The sequence below is a fragment of the Carassius auratus genome, chromosome 34, assembly GCF_003368295.1.
Source record: "Carassius auratus strain Wakin chromosome 34, ASM336829v1, whole genome shotgun sequence".
Lineage (NCBI taxonomy): Eukaryota > Metazoa > Chordata > Actinopteri > Cypriniformes > Cyprinidae > Carassius > Carassius auratus.
In genome coordinates, this window is record NC_039276.1 from 25,336,895 (window position 1) to 25,359,928 (window position 23,034).

The following is a 23,034-nucleotide window of genomic DNA, read 5'->3' on the forward strand; positions in this document are numbered from 1 at the left end:
AAGCAACATGATCCCTCTGATTCTCAAAGCAGAGTTGGTGACTTCCGACGACACTAGTTCTATATGATTTGTCTGTTAACAAATACATGGATAGAATAAAATGACATGGAAAAGAAACTGTCGACAGTCTTAGTGAGTTTAATTCCTACATAGCTCTTGCTGATTACATGATACAGTTTAGCAATAATGTAGTTCACGTTGAAATCATTTTCTCTATATAATGATTATTACTGGGGACCGGAAAAGTGATTATTTGTCTAATTTAAATTACATTTCGAAACAGTATGAGCAAGTTTAACCTGTATATTGATAGATCACTCATCAGGTTAATGATTTCATATAATAGCACTAATAATGTATTAGTATAGCAAAAGTAACCATGTATCAGTCCTGGTGCTATAGGAAACACTGAATCACATCCCAGAAGTCCAACATATTCAAGATCTCCACATTTCCACATGTTCATACTGTACTACTTTTTTAATGGAAAATCACATCTGTGTGGAACGCTCTCTATCAGAGGCACTGGAAATAGCTTTCACAGACCAGTTGCTGGCATCTGCTCTTACCTAACTGAATGCCCAGGAGTTCAATTAGCATTGGAGCCACCTAGATCCCTCTGTGGGGAGAACATCTGAAACAAAAACAAATTCAGGTAGAAAAACAACCTGTTACTGCCTGCTGCTTTATCACGCCGGAAAACACGAGAGGGAAGGAGGGAGATTGAGATGCACATCTGCTGGAGTTTAATAATACCTTTGTTTTACAGGTCTGTTTCATCAAACATACACAGTTATTCTGTTCGGTAACAAGCATGCACACACTTCTTCCTCCTACACGGCATGTAAATTAATGGTTAAGGTAACAGCAGGTTTTTATAAGGTGGAGATGTTTGTGTGTGTGTGTGTGTGTGTGTGTGTGGGGTCGGAGCAGGAGAGGGGAGTGTCAATGTGTGTGTTCACCCCGAGGCTGTGTGTACTGTCAGCATACACTCTTAAAAACAACACCGAGGAAATTAATAGAGGAGGAAATGAATTATCTCTAAAACGATTGGCCAGACTTCACAGACAGGGAGTCCATTCTTCCCACTGAGGAAAACAAACTCTAAAGCACACAGAAACATATACACTGACTGTAATAACAGGTGAGGAGAAATGAGATGGTTCAGCATGTAGTTAAAAAGCTGAGACCATTTCTTTATGCCATACTGAACGCATTCGCTCTCTCACTTTCTTCAGTGCACAAATTGGATAGGTGTTATAGCACATGTGCGTGAAAACACCTTTCTTTGCCTGTCTCTCCCTTTGCTGATGAGTGTTTGGTGTGTGAATTCACCAGTGGTAAGGCGAAGGAGGAATCAACAGGAAAGAACACTTGTTGAGAGCAAGATGTGTCGAATTGAACTGTGTAGGTAATGCAACTACTGGAGAATATGCAGTGACCACAGGAAGTATTTGAACACTTACCCTTTCAAAAATAATTCTACAAAATGGATTTAGTTAGATGGAGTTATGCATGTCATAAGAAAGAAGTCTCTAGTTTAAACATTTATATAATTTTGGTAACAACATGTTGTATTTATAATATGCAATTTAATATTTTTCTCACACCATATAAATGAACCATTTCAATGTAAAATATGTATCTACCATTGTATTTTAAAAAGGTGGTTGCAAGGAATTGTTTTGGGGGGGTAATAAGTAATTATTAAGTTATTAAGATTTTAATTATAAAAGATACATATGCATTTTTACCATGAATTATTTTCATATCTACAACCACTAAAGTACAGTAAATGCAAAAAAAATAAAATAAATAATAATAATTACTGTAGCATAAGTTTCCAAATGGTTTTTGAAGGTTACTGCATGCCATGTACTGTAAATGTACGATGTTAAACATTATCATAGAGGTTCATGAGTTAGCGTTTATGGCGCATACTTCTGTCTGTGTATGTGAGTGTGGGCTGTATTCTGAGCAGCTGGGGCTGTCAGTAATTCCTGCTCCTGAGGGGGCTGTTATTCTGCAGTTTATAGGACCATGCAGTGCTCCATTGCCTGGCTGAGACATCACCACAGAGATGGAGGCAGAGATGGAAAGACGGGGACCAAACCACAGAGCTTATATGCCATTCCAGAGCAATCACACACAGCGTCTTTACTTTGCATACTGGAACTCATGCAACACACCACTTGCATACACACACATTCCCATGGGCTAAACGGAGGGCTTCAATAAGTTGTGATTGATAAAACATGTCTCGCAGTGCTTACTCACTGAATGAACCTGAGAGAGAAGGTAATGATACCCCTTGATACCCACTGGAGCTGGCTAAGCTGCCCTCTGGGACACAGGAAGGTTTTTCTCTTGTGTTCCCAAGGCCTTGCTCAAGCAGTGGAATGTTAAAAATAAGCCCATTAAAAGGTGGGGAAGCGCAGGGTGAGAGATAGGTTTGTGTGTGCATGTGTACTGTGAGGGACAATAAGTAGGTATCCAAACTCTCTTTAACCTTTGCAGCTGTTTTCTCTAGTTACAGGACATACAGTACATGCACACAGCCCAAAACCTGCCATTGTGTAAAGGGCTTTTTAAATTCTGTAAACAGGACTAAAAAGAGATGTGTGTCATCATCAGAGCTCAAGGAATGACAGCACTGTACAACAACAGATTTAAAAGCGTTTATATACAATGCACACAATAGATTTGAGATAAAATGTCTGCTAATTACTAGTTATGCTACTGCTTATGTGTGATCTTTTAGTCTAAATGTGCATCACTTTAAACCGTAGTCACTGTGCAATGATTTTATATAAAATTAAATGTTATATTGTTTTAATCATTAAATAAACAAAAAATGTGCATTTCAGACGTAAATCAAACAGAATCTTGACGGAAGTAGCTGGACACCCAGGTTTTTGTTTTAATGCAAAATGTTTTATGAATAACGCTAATTCGGACAATCTTTTTTCTTTTACTTTCTTTTTTGGCATACTACAGGTAAGCAACCTTATTAAGACGCTGTGTTTGTCAGTTTTCTTTTTCTCCGCAGATCAAAATAGTTTCAAACGAAGCCTGTTCCACTCCAAAAAACAGAGCATAGAGATGTTTTGTTCAGAATTTTAAATGATTCAGTTTCACACATACAGTCTTTACTTGTAAATAACTGTTAAGAGATCATGTGTGAAAAGATTTCGTAGCTGTAATGCCCACCTGCTGAATGATTCGCTTGCTTGAGAAGGTTCTATTCCGTGAATTGGTCTAGTTAAAGGGATAGTTCACCCAAAAATTAAAATTCTGTCGTTAATTACTCAACCTCATGTCATTGCAAACTGGTAAGACCTTTGTTTATCTTTGGAACACAAGATATTTTTTATGGAATCCTAGAGCTCTCTGTCTCTCCATAGACAGCAAGGTAACTACCACAGTCAAGGCACAAAAGCGTAGATTATAAGAATGTCATTATAAATGGTCCATGTAACATCATTATTCAACTTGGGAGATAAACAATAAAGTTGATATTTTTGTTTTTTATTTTTCACAATTTTTTTTCAATAACTTCATAAAATTACGGACCATATGATCACATGGACCAATTTGTCAATGCTCTTGGTACCTTTCTGGGCCTTGAACGTGGTAGCTACCTTGCTGTCTATGAAGGGTCATAAAGATCTCGGATATCATCAAAAATATCTTATTTTATTTTCCAATGATGAACTAAGGTCTTATGGATTTGGAACGACATGAGGGTGAGTAATTAATGACAGCATTTTCCTTTTTTTGGTGAACTAGGCTATCCCTTTAACATGATGGTCTAAATCAGTTTGTGATTTAGTTTGAAGCTTGACAGTTCATGCACGTACAAAGCGGTAAAACTACAAAGCATAAATGCTGGATAATTATAATGTTTTCATTGAATACTATCCTAAACTTTGTGCCAGTGATGCTATGAAGAACATCTATGTTAACTTAACAGTTAGTTTAGTAACAGCTTCAGGTAAAGGCAGTTCTATATAAAATTTGTCAAATGGTGCCATATGCAAGACAAGTCACTTCACCTCCACACTATTTAAGACCTTTGGGTTGTGTTTATGCTAAAAATTCAGTTAAACATAATTGCTTTCATGGAGACCTCCTACAGATTTTGGATGCCTCCCTTAACTGATTTTAAATCTTATAGACCTGTGATAACTTTACTCAGTCTTCCATAATTGGTGGAATATAACATTTGGAAAACTAGTTTTCAGTGTTGGTGTTAGTAAGGACATTGTTTCTGTTCCAACTACAAAATAGCAAAGTTTGCCTCTAGCTTGGTTATTAGACACTTTACACAAAAACACACTGCCTTCAGTTAGAGGACCCCCCCCCCCTCTGTGTGCGTCATCTGTCAAATGTTTGCATTTCAAATGATAATTTCTGTTTTGCTTCTGTTTAGGAAATAATTGGCAATCTCTCTTTGCAGTGTCAAATATCTGTCTCCTTGCTTCGAGACATTCTATGTTCACTCTGCTATTCCTTTCTTCCCTATCTCAAGCTAACACTAACAAAATAAAACATCACATCACTGATGCTGATCTAGCAGCCCTTTCCTTTGTCTTTCACCTGTGTCTCTTATTCACACCCCCAAATATTTACACTCACACAAACCTTATCATTTTCTTTTAGTGAGACGTGAATTTGATTATCTTCTGAACAGATAATAAGCACCAAAGATGATTTATAATGTCATTATCAATGAAGACATTTTTACAGCATCAATATAATCATATTTCATAAAGTCCATTCCCCAACAACAACCATATGTCCAACTTTCGCCGACGATCAAAACATCCCAAACAATTATTTTCAAAACAATCACTGTGTGGAAAGCGAGAGAGAAAACCTTTTTACAGAAATGTGATTTGATTTTGCTGGAGGCAGATGAGTCAGAGGCTTTCGCAGTGTGGCAGGAGAAAGACAGACTGCGAGCAGCCTGCAAAAGACATCTCTAATTTTCTGACAGTCATATGACTGGCCATTTTTAACCTGCATTCACCCCCTCCCACATCTCCTCATTTGCATACAGGAGAAGAATAACCCGGAGATGTAAGGCTACAGAAACAATATGACAAGTGGAGTTGATTTCACCTTGGCTATGAAACATAATTGTGGCATGAAGGGAAACGTGAGACGTACAAAGTCCGGTCTGATCTCAGCAGCAGTTTGCATGCTTCTGCCAAATACCTCAATGGCGGCAGACAGCACATCGAGATGGGGCTAACACCAGCTTTTATCAACCCAAACATGCCACTTATGGTGTTTAAACAATATTAATGGGAAATGGCATAGGTCCTTCTCCACATGCAAGTAAACAGTTGGTGGGCACTTGGTATTGACAATCTCCTTAAAAGGGGAGTTGGGTGCTGTAGGAGGGAAAAAAATATCAGGTTGTTGCTTAATTTTGTTCAACATGATGGTAAATCTGCTGTTAGGTTGATATTTACAAAAGCTGAAACTAAACAGTTATTCGGGGTAGAATAGGAACAGCTGCTCTAAGACGGTGAAAAACAAGCACAAGCTCACAAAATTCTTCTTTTCTAAAATTCTGGAGCTTTTTGGTTTCTTGAACATGATAAAATAGAAGCTCTGAAAGCAGGTGTGGAATCTTTTCACATAGATATTATACAGACATTCACTAAACATTTAGCATTTATGTGCTCATATGAAGTGGATAATAGGTGTTAGATATGGTAAGGGGGGGGGGGGTGAAATGCTCGTTTTCACTCAATATCCTGTTAATCTTGAGTACCTATAGAGTAGTACTGCATCCTTCATAAATCCAAAAAGTCTTTATTTTTATTATATTTATAAGAGAAAGATAGTCTGTACCGATTTTTCCCGGAAAAACACGAGCGTCTGTAGGCGTGACGTGTGGGCGGAGCTAAAGAATCACGAGCGCGAGTAGGCTTTTGCGTTGATAGCGTTTGGAGGCTGTGACATTACGTGAGGACAAAACCAACCAAAACAAACCATGGCTAACAGTCAGATTCAGCGTATATTTATGATCCAGAATCAGATCCAGAGGCTGAAATTTAACAAGAGCAGCATCAGCAACAGCGTCTCTATGTGGTATGTACTGAAACTGTATATATTTGCTTAGCGGTTTTGGAAAATGACTAAGTTCCACTTTGTCGTCTTTTTTTTTTTTTTTTAAGCTGTACATGTGGAAAGTGCAGTTTGATGACAACATCGCATGTTGTTTACTTGATGTGCTTACGCGCCGATAGCTAAGTTAATAACACAGAGATATTTGAAGCAGTTTTACTCACCGCCTGTGGTTCCAACACACAATCGTGACCCTTTTTCGTTGGGACTGCATTATCCTTAAGAAATAAACAATATGCAAATCCGTCGTCAAACTGGGCCTTGTTTGTAAAACAAGTATCTTCGAAATGCAGGGAACAAACAAAAACATTTGCACAACTCCGTTGATGCTCTGTAAAAATAAACTCCATCCACTGGTCCCTTAATGCTGTTTCTCTTTTGGTAATCTGTGCAGGGTTGTCTTGCCCTGGCAACCAAAAACACACTTCTGTGACATTTCGCGACGCTCTCGCTCTGATCAGTGAGTCTGTGCTCAGCCTCTCAGTGCTCTGTTATACGGGAGCGCGCGCTCTTCCGGCAGAAGTGTCCTCAGGACCCATATAAGGAAATTCCGCTCCATCTAACGTCACACAGAGCCATACTCGAAAAAAAAAAACTTTCCGAAACTTGTGACAAACCGGAAGGAGTATTTTTGGAACAGAAATACTCCTTCAAACGTACAACTTAATTTTTGAAACTTTGTCCATGTTTAGCATGGGAATCCAACTCTTTAAAAGTGTAAAAAACTCAGTATACATGAAATAGCATTTCACCCCCCCTTTAACTGCTTTTTTTTAGTCGGTGACAAATTACTAGCCACAAGCCAGAGGAATAAACAAACATGCTGGAAGTTAACTTTGGGCAAGGTGCGTGCGTACAATGAAATGGTCTACGTATAGTATATAAAGAAATCATTCATTCATCAATATCACTAAATAAACCCCAACACAAAATGTGGCTTGTGTTAATGATTGGCTGATGACTCACTATCCCACTTTGATGCAATTTATCAAAGTCACTTCAAAACTGTCATTAAATATTGTTTTGATCATAAAATTTTATGTGGAACGAAAGAGACCATGTAGTAATATGAGACCTGACAATTACACAGTTTCGCAGATGGGAGTCAATCATTTACACACACACACACACACACACACACACACACACACACACACACACACAGACAGAGCAAGTGTCTCCTTTGCAGGTCTCTTGTCACTTTCAGCTCAGGCCATCTCCAGCCATCTGCTACTGGGAGGATGTTTGATCTGATTCAAATGCTCCTGACAGCTCTCTACACATCTCCGCTCTGCCTGTAGTAAAACATTTATTCCCATCAGCAGCTTCTGTGCAACCCGTGAGAGCTTCAGTCTGGAACTTTACTTTTGGCTTTTGGCAAGAAAGCAATGCAATGCTTGTACCTATTATGAAAGATAAGAAGCTTTTATGAGAGCAAAAATGTTTAGTCTTCTTGAGAGTATATTGATCCTTAACATTACATGGAATTCAAGGGACAGGAACAAGACATTGACAAGAGTTTTGAATATAGCAAAAAAGAAAAAAATCAGCAAAATCATAAAAAAATAAAAGAAAAAAATAAATCATAGTTATACACAACACAACCCAGAAGGTTTTTTTTAATTAATGTGAAATGTTGCCTGCAGTGCCTATAGAGCATCTACGAATCAGATCATTTATTTTGTCTTTTGCAGTTTTGTTGAACAATTATTATATATTATAATATATATATTTTTTACGTATTTCATTGACCTTAGCAAGGTTGTTTAAACAGAGCCCAATGTGAGAGTGTCGGCCCAAGACAACTTTTCTTTCTAGAAAGACACATAAAATAGCAGAGGGAAGCAATCCCACCCAGTAACACTAGCTCTTGGGAGTCCGATTCAAGGCCTTCTCAACTATTATCAGAGAAACCACAAGACAGAGTCAGCAAGACTTCAGCCATGATCACTGACAAATTTTCCATTCTGTTCCCCTCTCTCCTTCTTAATTGTTGGTGAATTGCACTTCTCAGACATGGCGTCGCTGTTAATGAGGAACGATAGCAGACATCCACATGACGGCACATTCCTGAATAAGCCACATAGCTGACACTTCATGATATTACTTGGTCGGGGCTGTCAGGATTCAGAAAAAAATAATTATGCACATGGACCATTAGTCAAGTCAACTTCAAACAGGAAACAAACAAATGTGCCCTTGTATCTGCAGGGATCTGGGTTTAGACGGAGACAGAGACCACTGCTACGCCGTGATGCCCAGCGAGCCACTCTACAATGATAGTTTTGAATGTATGCAAAGCTGAATATCTTATTCATGTGGTGTGATGCTGTTTCTCTGTGTGTGTTAATTATTTGCTATGTTAATGTTTAAAGTGAAATACAAGATCACGTGATATATTTAATGATATATTTTACTTCTGAAATTGTGTCCATGAATGGAGGTTATGTAGGTTGGTTCGTGTGTGGTCTAGTCTGAAACTAACAGTGTTTTGGAGACAGTGGTGCTCACCTCTCGTCTGCCTCCCTTCAACACAGCGAGGTTGTGACACTGAATTAAGATTGCAAACTGATTTCAATGGATCGTCTGTTCTCTCTCCACTTTCAATACCAAGACTTAGGTGCCCTTGAGCAAGGCATCGAACCCCCAACTGCTCCCCGGGCGCCGCAGCATAAATGGCTGCCCACTGCTCCAGGTGTGTGTGTGTGTGTGTTCACTGCTCTGTGTGTGTGCACTTCGGATGGGTTAAATGCAGAGCACAAATTCTGAGTATGGGTCACCATACTTGGCTGAATCTCACGTCACTTTTTTTGTCACTTTTCACTATATATATATATCAAAAAATTCACAGCAGTCATAAGTATCGTTAATCATACTTTATTAAATAATAATAATAATAACAATAAAAAAGCATTTTTTTTTCCTGTACAAAGTCTACAAATAACAATTTTTGAATGTTCTGACCAGTGCCGGGATCTCCATGTCTTTTGGTGTTGGCCTCCTGTCCCAGACAGTCGAGGTAATACTATCACAGCTCTGCAGCAAAGCCAAAACAGGCCAGAGCTCCAAGGCACTTGGAAAAGAGTCAACAGAGTCCAATGAAAACTGAACTGAATACACACAATCTCTCCCTCTTCATCACTCTGTCTCCCAACAACTGAACAATCCCGGTCTCCGGCTGCTTTCCGCACTCCTTAAGAAGACGAGCCCCTCCACCCCCCTCGCTTACCCACAAGTCAACAGAACTCGCAGTGTGGCTCTGGGGAGCGAGAGGCCAGTCTGAGGTACAATAAAGACATTTACACACACTTCCCCCATGTGCGCACTCGTTCTCTCACTCTCTTCACCTTGAGGTGAAACGTTCTGTGAAATTCTCACCCTTTTCTCAGTCTTGCACCAAACCTGGTCTTGTCAGCCTTCATTTTCAGCAACCCAAAATAAACCATGAAGTAAACAGACAGGTGAAATGAAAGAAAGCAAGCTCAAGGCCTGACCCCTCCGAGGCCCCAGTGGCTTCAAACCCAAGGACTGGTGTTTCAAAATGGCTCTCCTCCAAAACAGTTTGCTTAAGGCTCGATTGTTTGTACATGAAAGTGGCCTGGGGATTCTTCAGTTCCTTCACCATAGTCGCTCTGCCAGCTCGAGTCTTTGTTACTTCAAGAATAGAGTAAAGAGAGGAGGAGAGAACTGAAGATGCTCTCTCTCTTTCCACTCTCTCAACACTCTTTAGCTCAGTGGCTCTGAATCCTTAGCAATCCATAGGTTGCGATGAATTAGTTTGAACTGTCCGCACAGAGTCTTCAACGCTATGCTTGGAAATCAAACAGTAAAAAAACAAAAACAAAAAAAATCATAATACTTTAATCTAAAAGGATTTTTCAGAATGTAATACAGCATGTTTTCTTTTCCGCTGTCTAATAGCCACAACAAAAACATTATGCTACAAAATGACTGAACTGAAGTATAAAACCTTTATAAGAGGCATTGACGGTTCAAAACGATTGTGAAAAGTGGCAAAGATGGGAATGGGAACTTAAGTGGGTCAGCAAAGAGACACAAGTCTAAACTAAAGCAAATGTCCACAATATTCTAGGCCACAGCTTTCACACAATGGAGGCCGAAATTTCACAAGCAGTCTGTCTTCTAGTGCCTCTCTCTAACTTCCATCAAGCATTATTAGATTGCATTTTCTTTACAAATCTATAGCAATATACATTTGTTTGAAGTTATTTTCTTTTTTGAAGGGGGGAGAGTCATTAGGTTGATATGTGTTGATCACTATTCACTCCCATTGAGCTGTCAGCAGGAAGCCTCTATGCTCCCAGTGATCCTGTAACAATCCCAGTCAGAGATCAGCCCTATATTAGCGACATGGAGTCCATTCACAGTTTTGGATCAGGCCAGCACCCAGTTCACGAGCGGAAAGAGCACCTCTCCTGATTGGCTGCCGTCAGGCCTCGGAGCAGCAGCGCTGCTGGTTGATCTTCACCTTGTGCTTGATGCCATCGTACAGCTCGAAGTTGTAGTTCTCCAGTGTGGTGGTGCTGCGAGATGATAGGCCATTGTAGGAGCATGTGCAGTAGAGAAGAAGCCCGGCGCAAACCGCTCCCAACAGAACGCCCAGGGAGCTCATGACGATGATGGTGACCAGGATGGGATCAAGGGTGTACAGCCAGGCGTTGTCTTTCTCTGAAATGCGCGTCACTGGAGGTTCCTGTGGGGGGTTGGGTGTGGTCCAGGCAGGGAACGGGAACCCTGGAAACAGGAGAGACAAAACAATCAATTTTATATTGTGCTCTAATAGAATGTTTTTCAGTTATTGCATAGTTATTGAATGCAAGTACACTGAAAACAAAACGAATGTCTGTATAAAATACTGATAAATAAAACATGTATTGCACTGTTGTTTCAAAAGTCAGAATGATTGATGCAATAGTAGGTGGTATAGTATTCTTGTAGTCAGTTTTCTCTTTTCAATCAGCTGCTATCATGGCAAAGCAATTGCTTTCTAGAAAGTTTGAAGTGAATCTTGCTGAGTGCGCTGTATTCTTGTATATGTCCCACTACATGAATAATATTACATTCTGTTATGGCACAGATATCTGAAGGTAACTCTATCGCCTGAGTAATGAAATTTGTTCCTGGCCGAATAATAAAGGGACTGTGCGCTTATAATGTATTGGCTAGGCATTCATGTCCACATTTGTGTGCTTGTGTACTTTCTGTTTCAGTCCCCCTTTGTGTTTATTATTGTAAGGGAAACAGGTCAATTTAGCTCAAAGGGAATCATTTAAGATTTTAAAGGGAATTTGAACAGAATCACTGTTTCACGGCTGTTCACGGAGACGCCCTGCGGTTCAGTGAACGAGCCGTTTAACATCAAATCTGCGCTGGATACTAATATCCAAACTATAGTGAAAACACTATCAATTAGCACAGTAACAAGATCGGCAGTTTAAGACATTAACTTGTAAGCACAAAACACAAGATACTTCTCTTTTCAATATGAATAAGGCTTTATTAGATAAATCTAAGACATATAAACTAATCTAACACATAAACGCACGCACACACACATTCACACAAGTTGCAGGAAGGTCGAAAGTTAGGGAAAGATGAGTTTAAGAGAATGGAAATATGGAATCCCAAGTTAACAGCAATACGTTAAATTGCATAGACATGAACAACCATCAATCACGTAATTAGCGCTCGCATTGAGTTCCTCAATGGGGTTAAAATTATATTAGATACACCAGCACAACAAATATCTGGGAATACGTTGCCTTCGTTTGCTGTGAAAGGGACTCCAGTTGAAAGGGGTTTCCCGGTGTCGCTGATTGGCTGGAAGTTCAGTTGGCTGAAGTGACGTCTTGGGGAGCCCGTGCTTGGGCGTTGGCTGAAGCTGGAGTTGTGTGGCTGGTCGGAGTTCAAACGCGCAGACGAGGTCGACGTTACAAAACTTAACTCAGAACACGAAACTCTCAAACGGAAAAGAAAAGAAATAAAGTTTGACGAGACTAGGTTGTGTTCCTTCTCATTGTGGCATAGAAGCAGTAGGCAGGCACGCTGGAACCGCGCTCAAAGAACAATGACGACTAACCGCATGGCTAGATGCTTATAGCTAAAGCTAGGTAGCAAAGCTACAAGCTAAAAGCTAAGAGCAGGCATGACTGATAGCACGAGCAAGGCTGGAACTAAAAGCAGACTAAAAGCCTGCATGACTGATAGCACAAGCAATGCTAGACTAAAAGCCGACATGGCTAATAGCAGCAGCTAGACTAGAACTAAAAGCAAAAATTTAATCGTATCCAAAGTATTTAAACTTTCCTGTTGGCCACCCCTCAAATGTTGCCTTGACCAATCAGATATGTTCTTGGGGTGGGTATCATAAATCATTTGTTTATCTTACCAAGCATGTGGTTCTTGCCTCACAGGGTCTAATTTTGGACATGATTCTTATAACATGATTATGATATATTTTACAAATAAATGATTGTCAGGACAATATCAAGCAAGAAAATGCGATTATTTCAATACTAGACATGACTAGGTATCCTATAGTTATCAAAAGACATACACAATAAGTGATTATACATGATAGTCAAATGTGTGGGTTACACGTAAATGAATATGGAGTTAAGCAATGGAATGATTCATTCATAAGTTTTTTTTGAGTTCATTCTGGTCCATATATAATGTATAAAAAGGGTTTCTTTGCCATTCTCTGGCAAAGGACTTTTCTGTGAAGACAAAGGTTTAAAGCCCTTCCCCCTTAGGAATTTCAGTCTGGTTCTTCTGGGTGGGGGGAAGTCAATGCAAGTATTTAACTTGATCTCCTGGGTTTACATGTGATGTCCAGCGTTGCATTTCAATCACGAACAATAAATTTGACAATCTCTTCTTCGAATTAAAATTGTTAATAATTGTTCTATTGGTGTTAATGTTGAAAGCTGTTGTGTGAACAAGTTGGTTGGTTGGTTATCTTGCTTGGTTCTTGTGGCACTAGAACTGATTTATGACTTCCTGAGGAGTTCGGCTCTCGTTTCAATGCACACAGCTCTGATAGACTCTTTGATTTGTCTGGTTCGACTCATTTCTGCTACATTATTAAAATACACCAGTCAATGCATGCATGAAGGTTGATGAATAGATTTACCTTGACCAATATGCTCTCTGCCATTGAATAAACGATTATTTCCAAGGACTTCGGGTCTTCGTTCTGTTTGGAAGACAAACACAACCCAAATGAAACTCAGTGTCAAAATGAGTATACAAATAAAGCTCTTTGGTATATTCAAACTAAAGAACATTATTTTTCAAGGAGCCAAAAACACCAGTATGATGTGAGAGCACAAAATGGCCATCAAAAACTGCCCAGTGGTGATCACACAGACTTGGTTACAAACAACTGGAGCTATGGAGGCATATTTTATTCATCATTAAATAGCCACAAAAAGGGTACAAACCACTTTGGCTGCAGTTTGTAGAAAAATATCATTTTATTGTAACATTCCATACAACATTTCCAAGACCACAAAATTCAACAAGCTAAAATATACCCCATACTGTATGTATCTGAACAGGCTGAAATGCTGTTGTAAAGAGAAACGAAAAAGCTTATATAGATGGCAAGGGACAAAAAAGTGCACACAACCACAAACCCATCAGAACTTGTATCTAACTGATGCAAATTAAGCATTATGTCGACATAATGAACATCCAAAAGCCATGTTCAGTAAACATGATTAAATAACTCAATAGACAAACTGTTTAAATCAAGTTCAAATTCTCTAGATGGAATATTTCACTTTTTTATGCAAAACATATACATCTTACAACCTGGATTTTTTTGCACATTCAAATTCAGTTTCTCCAGACAGACACTTCACGTCTACTGCCTTTTCCGGTCTCTGTCTCTGAGGAGGGGTGAAAGCATATGCTGTTTTGTGCAGGTACTATCAGAGACAGACTCTTGGCATCATATGGGGCCCCTTTTGAGGGCTTTTGCTCATTAATATATTTTGAGACACAGCAAAGACAGATAAAAACAACAACAACAAAAAAAAAAACCTCCCAGCAAGAATGCATACAATGGGCTTAATAAAACGTAATCTGGTCCATTACCTAATGAAAATTCAAATGAAGTCTCAGCCGCAGTAGATTTAAAAACATTTCATGATCAACTGAAGTCATTTATAAGCAACTCAGATTAAATAGTAAAGAGAAAAACTGAGAATGAAATTAAATTAATTAATATAGACAAAAAAAAAAAAAAAAAAAAAGAAATACAGGATCACGACTGTTTAAAAGCATGATATAAATTCATACACTAATCATACAGGCATATGAACAACCAGGACTTTTCAGAAAAATGCACCTTGCTCAAAACAAATGTCAAAAGCAAGAAGTTAAATGATATAATTGCTCAAGACAAGACAAGACAGGCAAATCTGACACTGGTGTTAATATACATTCAACTGGGGGGCACAGAAACTCATAGAAATGTGTTGCATATCACAAATTCTGCCTTTAAAAAGCAAGACATTGCAAAATATGGCAGTGCAACAGAGAAGACATGACTCAAAATTGAGCTGAATTTATGTCTAGTATGAAAGCTGCCATGTGTCCCATCTCCCCAGAATACACTTTACTCTATAGAGGATTATGTCGGTAAAGAGGAGACAATGCTCTACAATGGGTCTGCCAGGTCAGGTGGTCTCTCATGCTGTCTATGAGGATCTTTCATGTGCTTTTGTGTTTTAAACAAACCCCTTCAGACCCTGGATTTTGCAGAGGAGGTCTATATTTAGAACCGGGTTTTCTTTGATCTCGCCTTCCATCTCCCCACACATTCTTTCGCGAAGAACAAATAAACGAGTGAAAAAGAGCCAGCCCGTCCGTGATGGGGGATTATTTTCACCTATTGCCAGATACAGGGCATAACAAGATATCAGGATTTACTTTCTCCTTTCATCCCAGTTGCTTCAGATGAAGCCAAAATTTGACGTGCCCGCCTGACAGATGCTTTTAGTAATGGATGAAGCCTCAGATTCTTTGTGTGTACAGAGGAAAATGTTTTGTTGGGGTAATTTCCACCCTGAGCTCTGATGGTACCTATTTTTTTGTGTTTGTTTAGCACAGAAGAGAACACTGAACACTATGTACTTGGACAAAACATCGCAGACCATAGCATGGTATTCTTTTCAGAGGTATACTGCTACGTTTCAAGTGGCACACGAAAGAGATTAAGCAAATACTCGCAAAATGATACAGAGAAAATGATTTAGAAGTGCATTTTAAAACTTTCTCCTGCATATATATAATATGTTTTGATATGTTAAATGATAAATAAACACACATCTGCAACAAGATTGTCATATGCAAATAATGCTAATAAAACAAAATGCTGTTTATATTTTTCACTGTCTGCTAATTCGACTGATAGATTTGCAGAAAGCTTCCCAAAAAAATACAGATAAGAGGTTGGTTAGTAATTCAGTAAGACATCAGCAGGTGTACTGAGTGACACTATAGAAGGTGGACTTGGAAATGGGCTCCAACTACCATGCTAATGTGCCAACTGGCTCCCTGAAGCAAAATCAGCTAGCGAAGCGCTCTTGCACCGTCTGACATTTGGCAGATTTACAAAGCTCTCCGCTTCTGCTCTTTTACAAGACTATGTTTAATCAAAATCTCTGGGGAAACAACACACAAATACACACTGCTTTAGCATTAGCTATAAAAATAAAGTCAGCGCATCAGTAAGCTGCATGTGCACTTCGGTTCACTTCGGCTGAGTGTGAATACGAAAGGATTAAATAATAAATAAGAACAGTGATCGGCTTGAACTAGCCCAATGCCAATGAAGCGACCTAAGGCGGGGTCATGTGACCTTTGCATATAGGCAAAAAACATACTGTATCACTTCAGACATACTGTGAGTGCCAAAGCCCCAGTGACTTTCAGAAAAGAAGAGTTTATATATAGACACATATTGACAGATACTCAAAATGAACTCTCAGAAAAAAAAGAAAAAAAAAAGCCTTCAAAATGCTTTTAAGAAGCTTCATTCAATAGTCAAAGGAGACCAAACAGATCACTGGAACGGACCGAATCCATTGCTCTGCTCAAGCTCTTAAAGAAAAATAAAAGGACCAGACCTCATAACTTTGCAGAGGTACCAAGATTTTAACAATTCAGTACATTCCATGGTACCTAACCCTTCCACGCACATCCTGTGAAGAGACAGATTCTCTAGCAAGAACATGTGTGCTAGAGTGTCCAACGTTCATGCTTTTGTCTCTTTTAAACTTCTTGTCAAACTCCTCAAGCCTCAAAGCTTTCCTATGTGCACGAGATGCTGCTCACATGCAAGGAAAAGTTTCCTGGTTTTCCTTTTTTGCACCAATGCCTTCCTCCCGCCGCTGTTTGCAGGCTCTCCTCAGAGTTTGGCAATGCTGCTGAGTTCTCTTGACTGTACAATAGGATTGGTCATGAACAGGAGATTAGAGCTTTTCACAGTAAGGTTCCCGTCCACACAGAGAGAGAGATAGAGAGAGAGAGACAGAAGGGGAAAAGGGGTCCCTGCCAGTCAGGATTTTGGCAGGATGTGCATTCGGCACAGCAGATCTTCTCCTTCACTGCACTGGAGCTCCACATAAGAGTCACAGAAAACGCGTCAACTCTGGTGCTTGCACTTGTCTACATCTTCTTTACCTTATCCTAGACTTTAAAGGACACTACCTAGATGTCCTCTTGAAACAGCGGAAGTAAGTTGTTCATTGGTGTCATCTCAACACTGGGAGCAGGGTTCTTGCTTTTCTAACCTAATCGTTAGCATCGGCTCCATCCCAGGTCCGGAGAGACCCCTGGGGCCGCTGCCTGTGTACTGTCCCGTGAACGTGCTCTGGTAAGACACAGAGTGCTGACTCTTCTTGGTCGCCAGGTGGTAGCGATGGCAGCACAGCACCATGACCAACGTGACGCAGCCCAGGAGGAAAATGGCACCACCTCCGGCTATTAGGTAATACCAGTAGGTGGGCATGGGCTGCAGGGACACTGTGGTGTCAACAGTGGGGTCGCTCCAGCCAGGTGAGGCTCCCCCTGGTGGAGAGACACAGAAGAGTTGGCTTGGGGTAGAGAGGCATGCATACTGCATAGCTTCAAGCCATCTTGGATTGTATGTGAATGATTTTGCTCTGATTTGGTGCTGCATACAAACAAAACAAACACAGACACGCAAATGCACATGCACGTCGCCTGTCCGCGGGTGCTTGATAACTGTTCCAACTGATTTTAGAGTGAAGACATGTTTTATTGTTTGTGAACAGATAATACATCTCAGATAGGTTGTGCTAATTCTATGTGGAATCTGCGCCTAATTTCATATGCAACCAAATGCAAAGTTCATAAAAGCATATAGTGTCATAAGATACGGCTTATGTCATTCTTTTGTAATGCAGTAAACTGGCGACTGTGTGTTTGTGTGAGTTTATGTGTGTGTGTGTGCTCAGTAGTTTTTCTTTCTGAGGGAAAGTTCTGTTTTCTTGCATGCATGGATCTGTGCCAGCTTCATCTGCCTCAAGCCAAAGTCTTCCATGAACTCAACCCAGCAGTGCAGGAAAACTGCTTACCCATCACACATGTGTGTACACACACACATACCTCCACCAATCACTCTTTCTATTCCCTCCATTTCTTCTTTCTCTCATCTATACATAAGAACGCATGCAATCTAGGAATTCTGAATGCTATGGGAAAATGAATCTACTTACACTGGGAATCATTTCCACTTCAGTTAAAAAAAAAGGAAGGTAGTTACTAAAGAAATATGTTATTAGTGGGCTTGTGTGCTCCACAATCATTTAAAATGGAGTGCATGAGGATTATTCCACTGCAGCTGATTCTGATTAACTGCAATCATACAGCTGTTGGGGAATAAACATGACATCCATAGCAGCTCAGTAGCTCAAACACACCACCAATGCTATGCTCACACATTTGATGTGTACCGTCGATATCAGAGTTTTGCTGTTCTCATTACAGTCTTTAACAATTGTTAGAATATAAACTTATGTATGCATGTATTTAGTTGATAGTTTAAAATTTGACGAAGAACAACAGTGCGATGTCACCCAAGAGGAATGATATCATAGTTCAGGAGGCTGAAATAGTTTTAAAGAGTTCTCATTGATGTTTTGTATCAACTTTGTCTCAGAAGATTCAAAAAATTCAGATGATGTGTCTATTTTATTTTTCATTTTACATTCTGATCTGTGAAGCACCTTGAATAGCAATTTATATAATTAAGATGCAATATAAAATGATTATTATTATTATTAATATTATAGAATTTGGTGAGAAATCATAATGAAATCTCAGGGGTAGACATACATGCCAACTGAATCCACGGCCACATTTGATGACGTTTAGGCATGACATCGACACCATATAACACAGCATGTGATGTGGGGCTGCAGATGCATGCTGGGATATAGCCCATGCTCCAAATATCCAATAATAATAATAATAATAAATAATAACGGTGAGGACAATAATGATGACAGCAATGATTTGATATAAAGACACCAACGTCACTGAAATGCACAAATAAACACATAAACTGCACTGGTGCTGAATCTCACTTCACTTCAACTTTGTTGTGGGATTGGAAAAAGTCTCTACAGAATCTCTGTGCGCTGCTGGTGTGACGCTCAACCAAAAGTACAATGATTCTCAAAAGCCCTTCAGGTGATGCAAGCTGCTAGGCAACAAGCAGGAAGCACAAACATTGGCACAGGAAATGACAATATGCTAGAAAACTCACCAGTCATTTCAGGGGGGAATGCAGCAAAGGGTTCTGAAATGAGAGAAAAAAAGTAAGATTTAGTTAAAGAAACTGGCACAAATGAAATATATCCACATATATAACAATGGCGCAGATAGAATTCTGACACATGTGACTGAGTATGGTTAATATCATATGAATAAATTACTCTGAAGCTCCAATTCCTTGACCAAATGAATTCTGAGGTGCTGTGAGCGATGCTAACCATTTCACTAACTCTCCAAAATCCAACCTTTCAGCAGTCTGAATACATCCTGATATCCCAAGACTCCTATTTGAGTGATAACTGACATGTAGGAACATTTCCTGCGTGACATTCATTAAAAAACGCTTACAGCCCCTTTGACTACATATGTAAAATGATTAACACAACTCCCCAGAAACCCTTTTGCTCATCATAAAGACTTGTGTCTTGTAGAGGGGTTTGTAATTACAAACAAAGGTTAAGGAGAAACAGAAAATAGATAAAAAGTGAAGAAGGGAGGAGAACGGGTGTCATTTGGCGAACTGTGCTGTGAACACACTCAGAATGCCGGAGAAAGAATGTTTGGAATGCAGTCGCTTTAAAAAGAAACTCTGCAGAGAGACGGGACAGATTTGGCAGCTATGCGGGGCTGGCGCATATACATCGAACAGCTTTTATTAATAAGAGCAGTCCCAAAGCTGGGGGCCTGTGGCAGAAATGTGTACATGAGCAACTGGATGAAAGTGTTTGTGAGACCTCACATCAATTTTGATTCATAACTAATCCTACTTTTGCTGATCATAGTTTAAATATAATAAGTAATGGCATCCTCAGAGGGAACAGCAATGTTTTGCTCAGTAAATAACCTTCACCAGCATTGTGTGTGACTGGCTTTGTAGTTTTGTTCGACATTAATGTCTGTTCTGTGTTTGTGAACAGCTGCACCGTCGAGAGCAGGCCTGCCTGGTTATTCCCTGGCATGGCTCTGGAAAGCTCTGTTTACAAATAAAAGAGAAGAAGGAAACGAAACTAATGAAACATAGATTGGGATCAGAGCCCACAGGGTGAGTGCGGCCTAGTTTTCAGCTAGTTTTTGTGCGAGCTGAGCACTTTAAAAACACTTTCCATGTGAATTTTTTTTGTGAATAGGAAGAGTAGGGTGGGCATGGAAAGCAGAATGGATCATTAGGTGACATGCAAGGAACAAAATGAAGTTTTTTGTAAATTTCGAAATAAGTATGAACTTTTTTTTCTTCTTAAAATCTATAAATATTTTTAGTGGCCAAAAACAATATTTTCTATATTTCTATTCAAAAACAATAATGTAAGCATATAAATAAAATTATTATTACTTTTTTTTAATTATGTTTTTTCCAGGTATACATTTTTTTTTATTTCATTTAATTTTATAATTTATTGATATAACAGCTTTTTTTTTTTTTCTTTTTTTTTTTACTTGTCAAAGCAAATTTTACTTGCATTTGGTGCTTGGCAGATGCTAATTTGGTCCCTGGAGACAAATATGGCGGGTGACAGTGAAAGAAAAACAAGAAGGAAAGACCAGATGTTAATACTTACGTGTACACTGCTCGAGCTCCATGCTGGAGCTCATATGGATATTGTCGACCCAGATGTGCCCTCGACTGCCATGCTCGAAGAAGCCCTCGATGACAACCTTACAAATTAAAGAGAAAAGAAATAGAATTAAGGACCAACATTCAGATCGGCTGGTATCAGTTCATCCTGTCTTACTCTCAAGTCATTTTCTACCTTTATATAAACTGTCATACCTGATATTCTTTAGGAGACTGAGGCAGGATGGTGCGTCCTTCCCTCCACATGGGCCCCTGATCTCCTTTCAGCGCCCAGAGCAGCGTCTCCTCCTGGTCATCGTCCCGAAGCAGCACACGGAGGCTGTCCTGACCTTCACCCTGCAGCTGGTAGTAGAAGAGCAGACAGACGGGACGGCGCTCGGGTCCCACGGACGGACTCATTAGCCGCGCACGCTGGGGCTCTGACTTAGGACTCGCCTCCACATACAGGAAATTTCCAAAATCTGTAGAAAAACAAGAGACAAATGGTGATGCTAAACATCTTTTGTTGGTCCTGGAACAACACTGCTGTCAAAGACGCATGTTCCTAACTCTCCAACACTAACCATTACCCTAAACCAAAACTTTAACCCTTAATCAACCAGGATGTAGATCCAGGAACATTAGGAAGTCACTGATCAAGCCAATTTTTAATTCTCCCTTTTTCTGTTTCTTTCTCACTGTTACATTGCATTGAACATTCTGGTATGTCTTTATGCTTGCAAAGTGATAAATAATTGATTTACAATGTGTCCAGAGGAAAGAGTCCTTACAACACAATCTCTGTCACATCCCAATGTGGACATCTCAGTAAAGTGGAAGAAAAAGGAACGGGAGAAGAGCGGAAGAGCGGAAAGCGATGATCAGAGAGGAGGCTGGGAAACACTTTGTGAGTGATCTGACTGGACAGCATGGCACCAAAAATTATCATCATTACCCACCCTGCCTCAGCTATTCTACTACCTTCCACTGATGTACAGAGAAATGGCGTAGTCGTTTCTTTACGTTCGCCCTACTTTGACACATTTATCATCCCAAATATATTTAAAATAAAGCACTGAAATCAGAGATCAGATCAGGCAGTCGCTGGTCCTCCTGAATGAGATGACTAAACAGATTATGCTTTTAATTAATGCCTAAGAGTTTCCTCTGTTTGATCTTGGGTATCCATATAAGAAAATTAATTACCCTTTTACAGGGAAAGTTCATCATAGCTTGGAGACTATTTAGCTTAGGTTGATGTGCCTGTAAAGTAACCAGAGGGCAGGGAAAGGTGCTTCTGGGTTTACTGATTTTAAGTGGAACCTTCTACATCTAGAGATAATTAGGCTGACTGTGTATTAACCCTTTCTGGACCTCTGGTTTTCTGTTTCCTGGTTTAAACGCTGGGGTATAAACACTCTGGAGTGCTGCTCCAGGAGCCATAGACTCTACACAGCTGAATGTGAAGTTTTATTGAATTGAGCTGTGCTATAAAGTGAATGAGTTGAGCAGTTTTTGTCCAGGGATGCTGGGAAGTGAAGCCAGCAACATACTCCACAAGTATGCAAAAAAAACAACAAAAAAAAAAAAAAACCTTATAACAAGTTTTAACATACAATTGTGACTTTTTATCTCTTAATTGTGATTTTATATCTCACAATATTAGTTAATATAATTTTTTTACAGGCTTCTATACAAAACATCAACTCTAATAATATACAATTTGGATATATATATATATATATATATATATATATGTATATATACATATATGTATATGTTTATATATAAAAACATATACATTTATGTATATATATACATATGACAATACACTCTGACACTTCAATAGAGAATACAATCAATGGAGAAGGTTACTTTTTGGCCCCAGATGATGTACTCTACACAGTTTGTTTGGAGAAGGTAAGAAATGTGAAGTGACACATCTGGTGTAAAAGAGATGGAAGAAACACAAGAGAAGGTCTTGGGCTTGGGGGTGCTCTTAATTTGGGAATGGTTAAAACAGGAGGGGATTTTTTTCATTTGACTCCTGGATCTCTCTTTAAAACCTGACATGTGAAAAACAGCAAAGATTGTTTTAACAGCCTCACTAGGCAGAGTTCTCCAAGAATTCATGGGGGATACATGGATAACTGTACATTTGTGTGTGTGTGTGTGTGTGTGTGTGTGTGTGCTCCGTGAAGCACTCAAAAAAAAAATTCAAGCGGGGTTGATAAAGGTAAGGGACATGAAGGAATGCACAAGAGGAAGAGTGAGGATGGACAGAGAGTGCCAGATGCTGATCACATTAATTACACACCTGTAATGAGACGGATGGATGGAATATGATAGGTAAGAACATGTGCGTGTGTGCGTGTAATTGCTAGTATTGCTAAAGAGGACAAGGGCAAAGGAAGGTCTGAAAGCATCTTTCGTGCAGTGTTTTCACAGTAAGTCACCACCAGCACCTTCTACCACTGTCCCAGTTTATTTTCTCAACAATTCTTACT

The 23,034-nt window shown here is 39.5% G+C and overlaps 1 protein-coding gene across 2 annotated transcripts in view; it reads right to left on the minus strand.

The window, feature by feature from the left end:
- Positions 1-9,002: 9,002 nt before the first annotated feature.
- LOC113053620 (neuropilin-2-like) overlaps positions 9,003-23,034 on the minus strand; it is a 28,901-nt gene continuing 14,869 nt past the window's right edge. Inside the window, exons 6-10 of one of the 2 annotated variants that reach the window (XM_026218785.1) lie at positions 20,744-21,009; positions 20,532-20,628; positions 18,968-19,000; positions 13,298-13,360; positions 9,003-10,896 (exon numbers count right to left, since the gene is read on the minus strand). In XM_026218785.1, the coding sequence (XP_026074570.1) occupies positions 10,592-10,896; positions 13,298-13,360; positions 18,968-19,000; positions 20,532-20,628; positions 20,744-21,009 (764 nt within the window). In that variant the 3' untranslated portion in view covers positions 9,003-10,591. Of the gene's footprint in view, positions 10,897-13,297; positions 13,361-13,616; positions 17,245-18,967; positions 19,001-20,531; positions 20,629-20,743; positions 21,010-23,034 lie in introns of those variants that run through there. The other variant, XM_026218787.1, reaches the window with a different exon arrangement.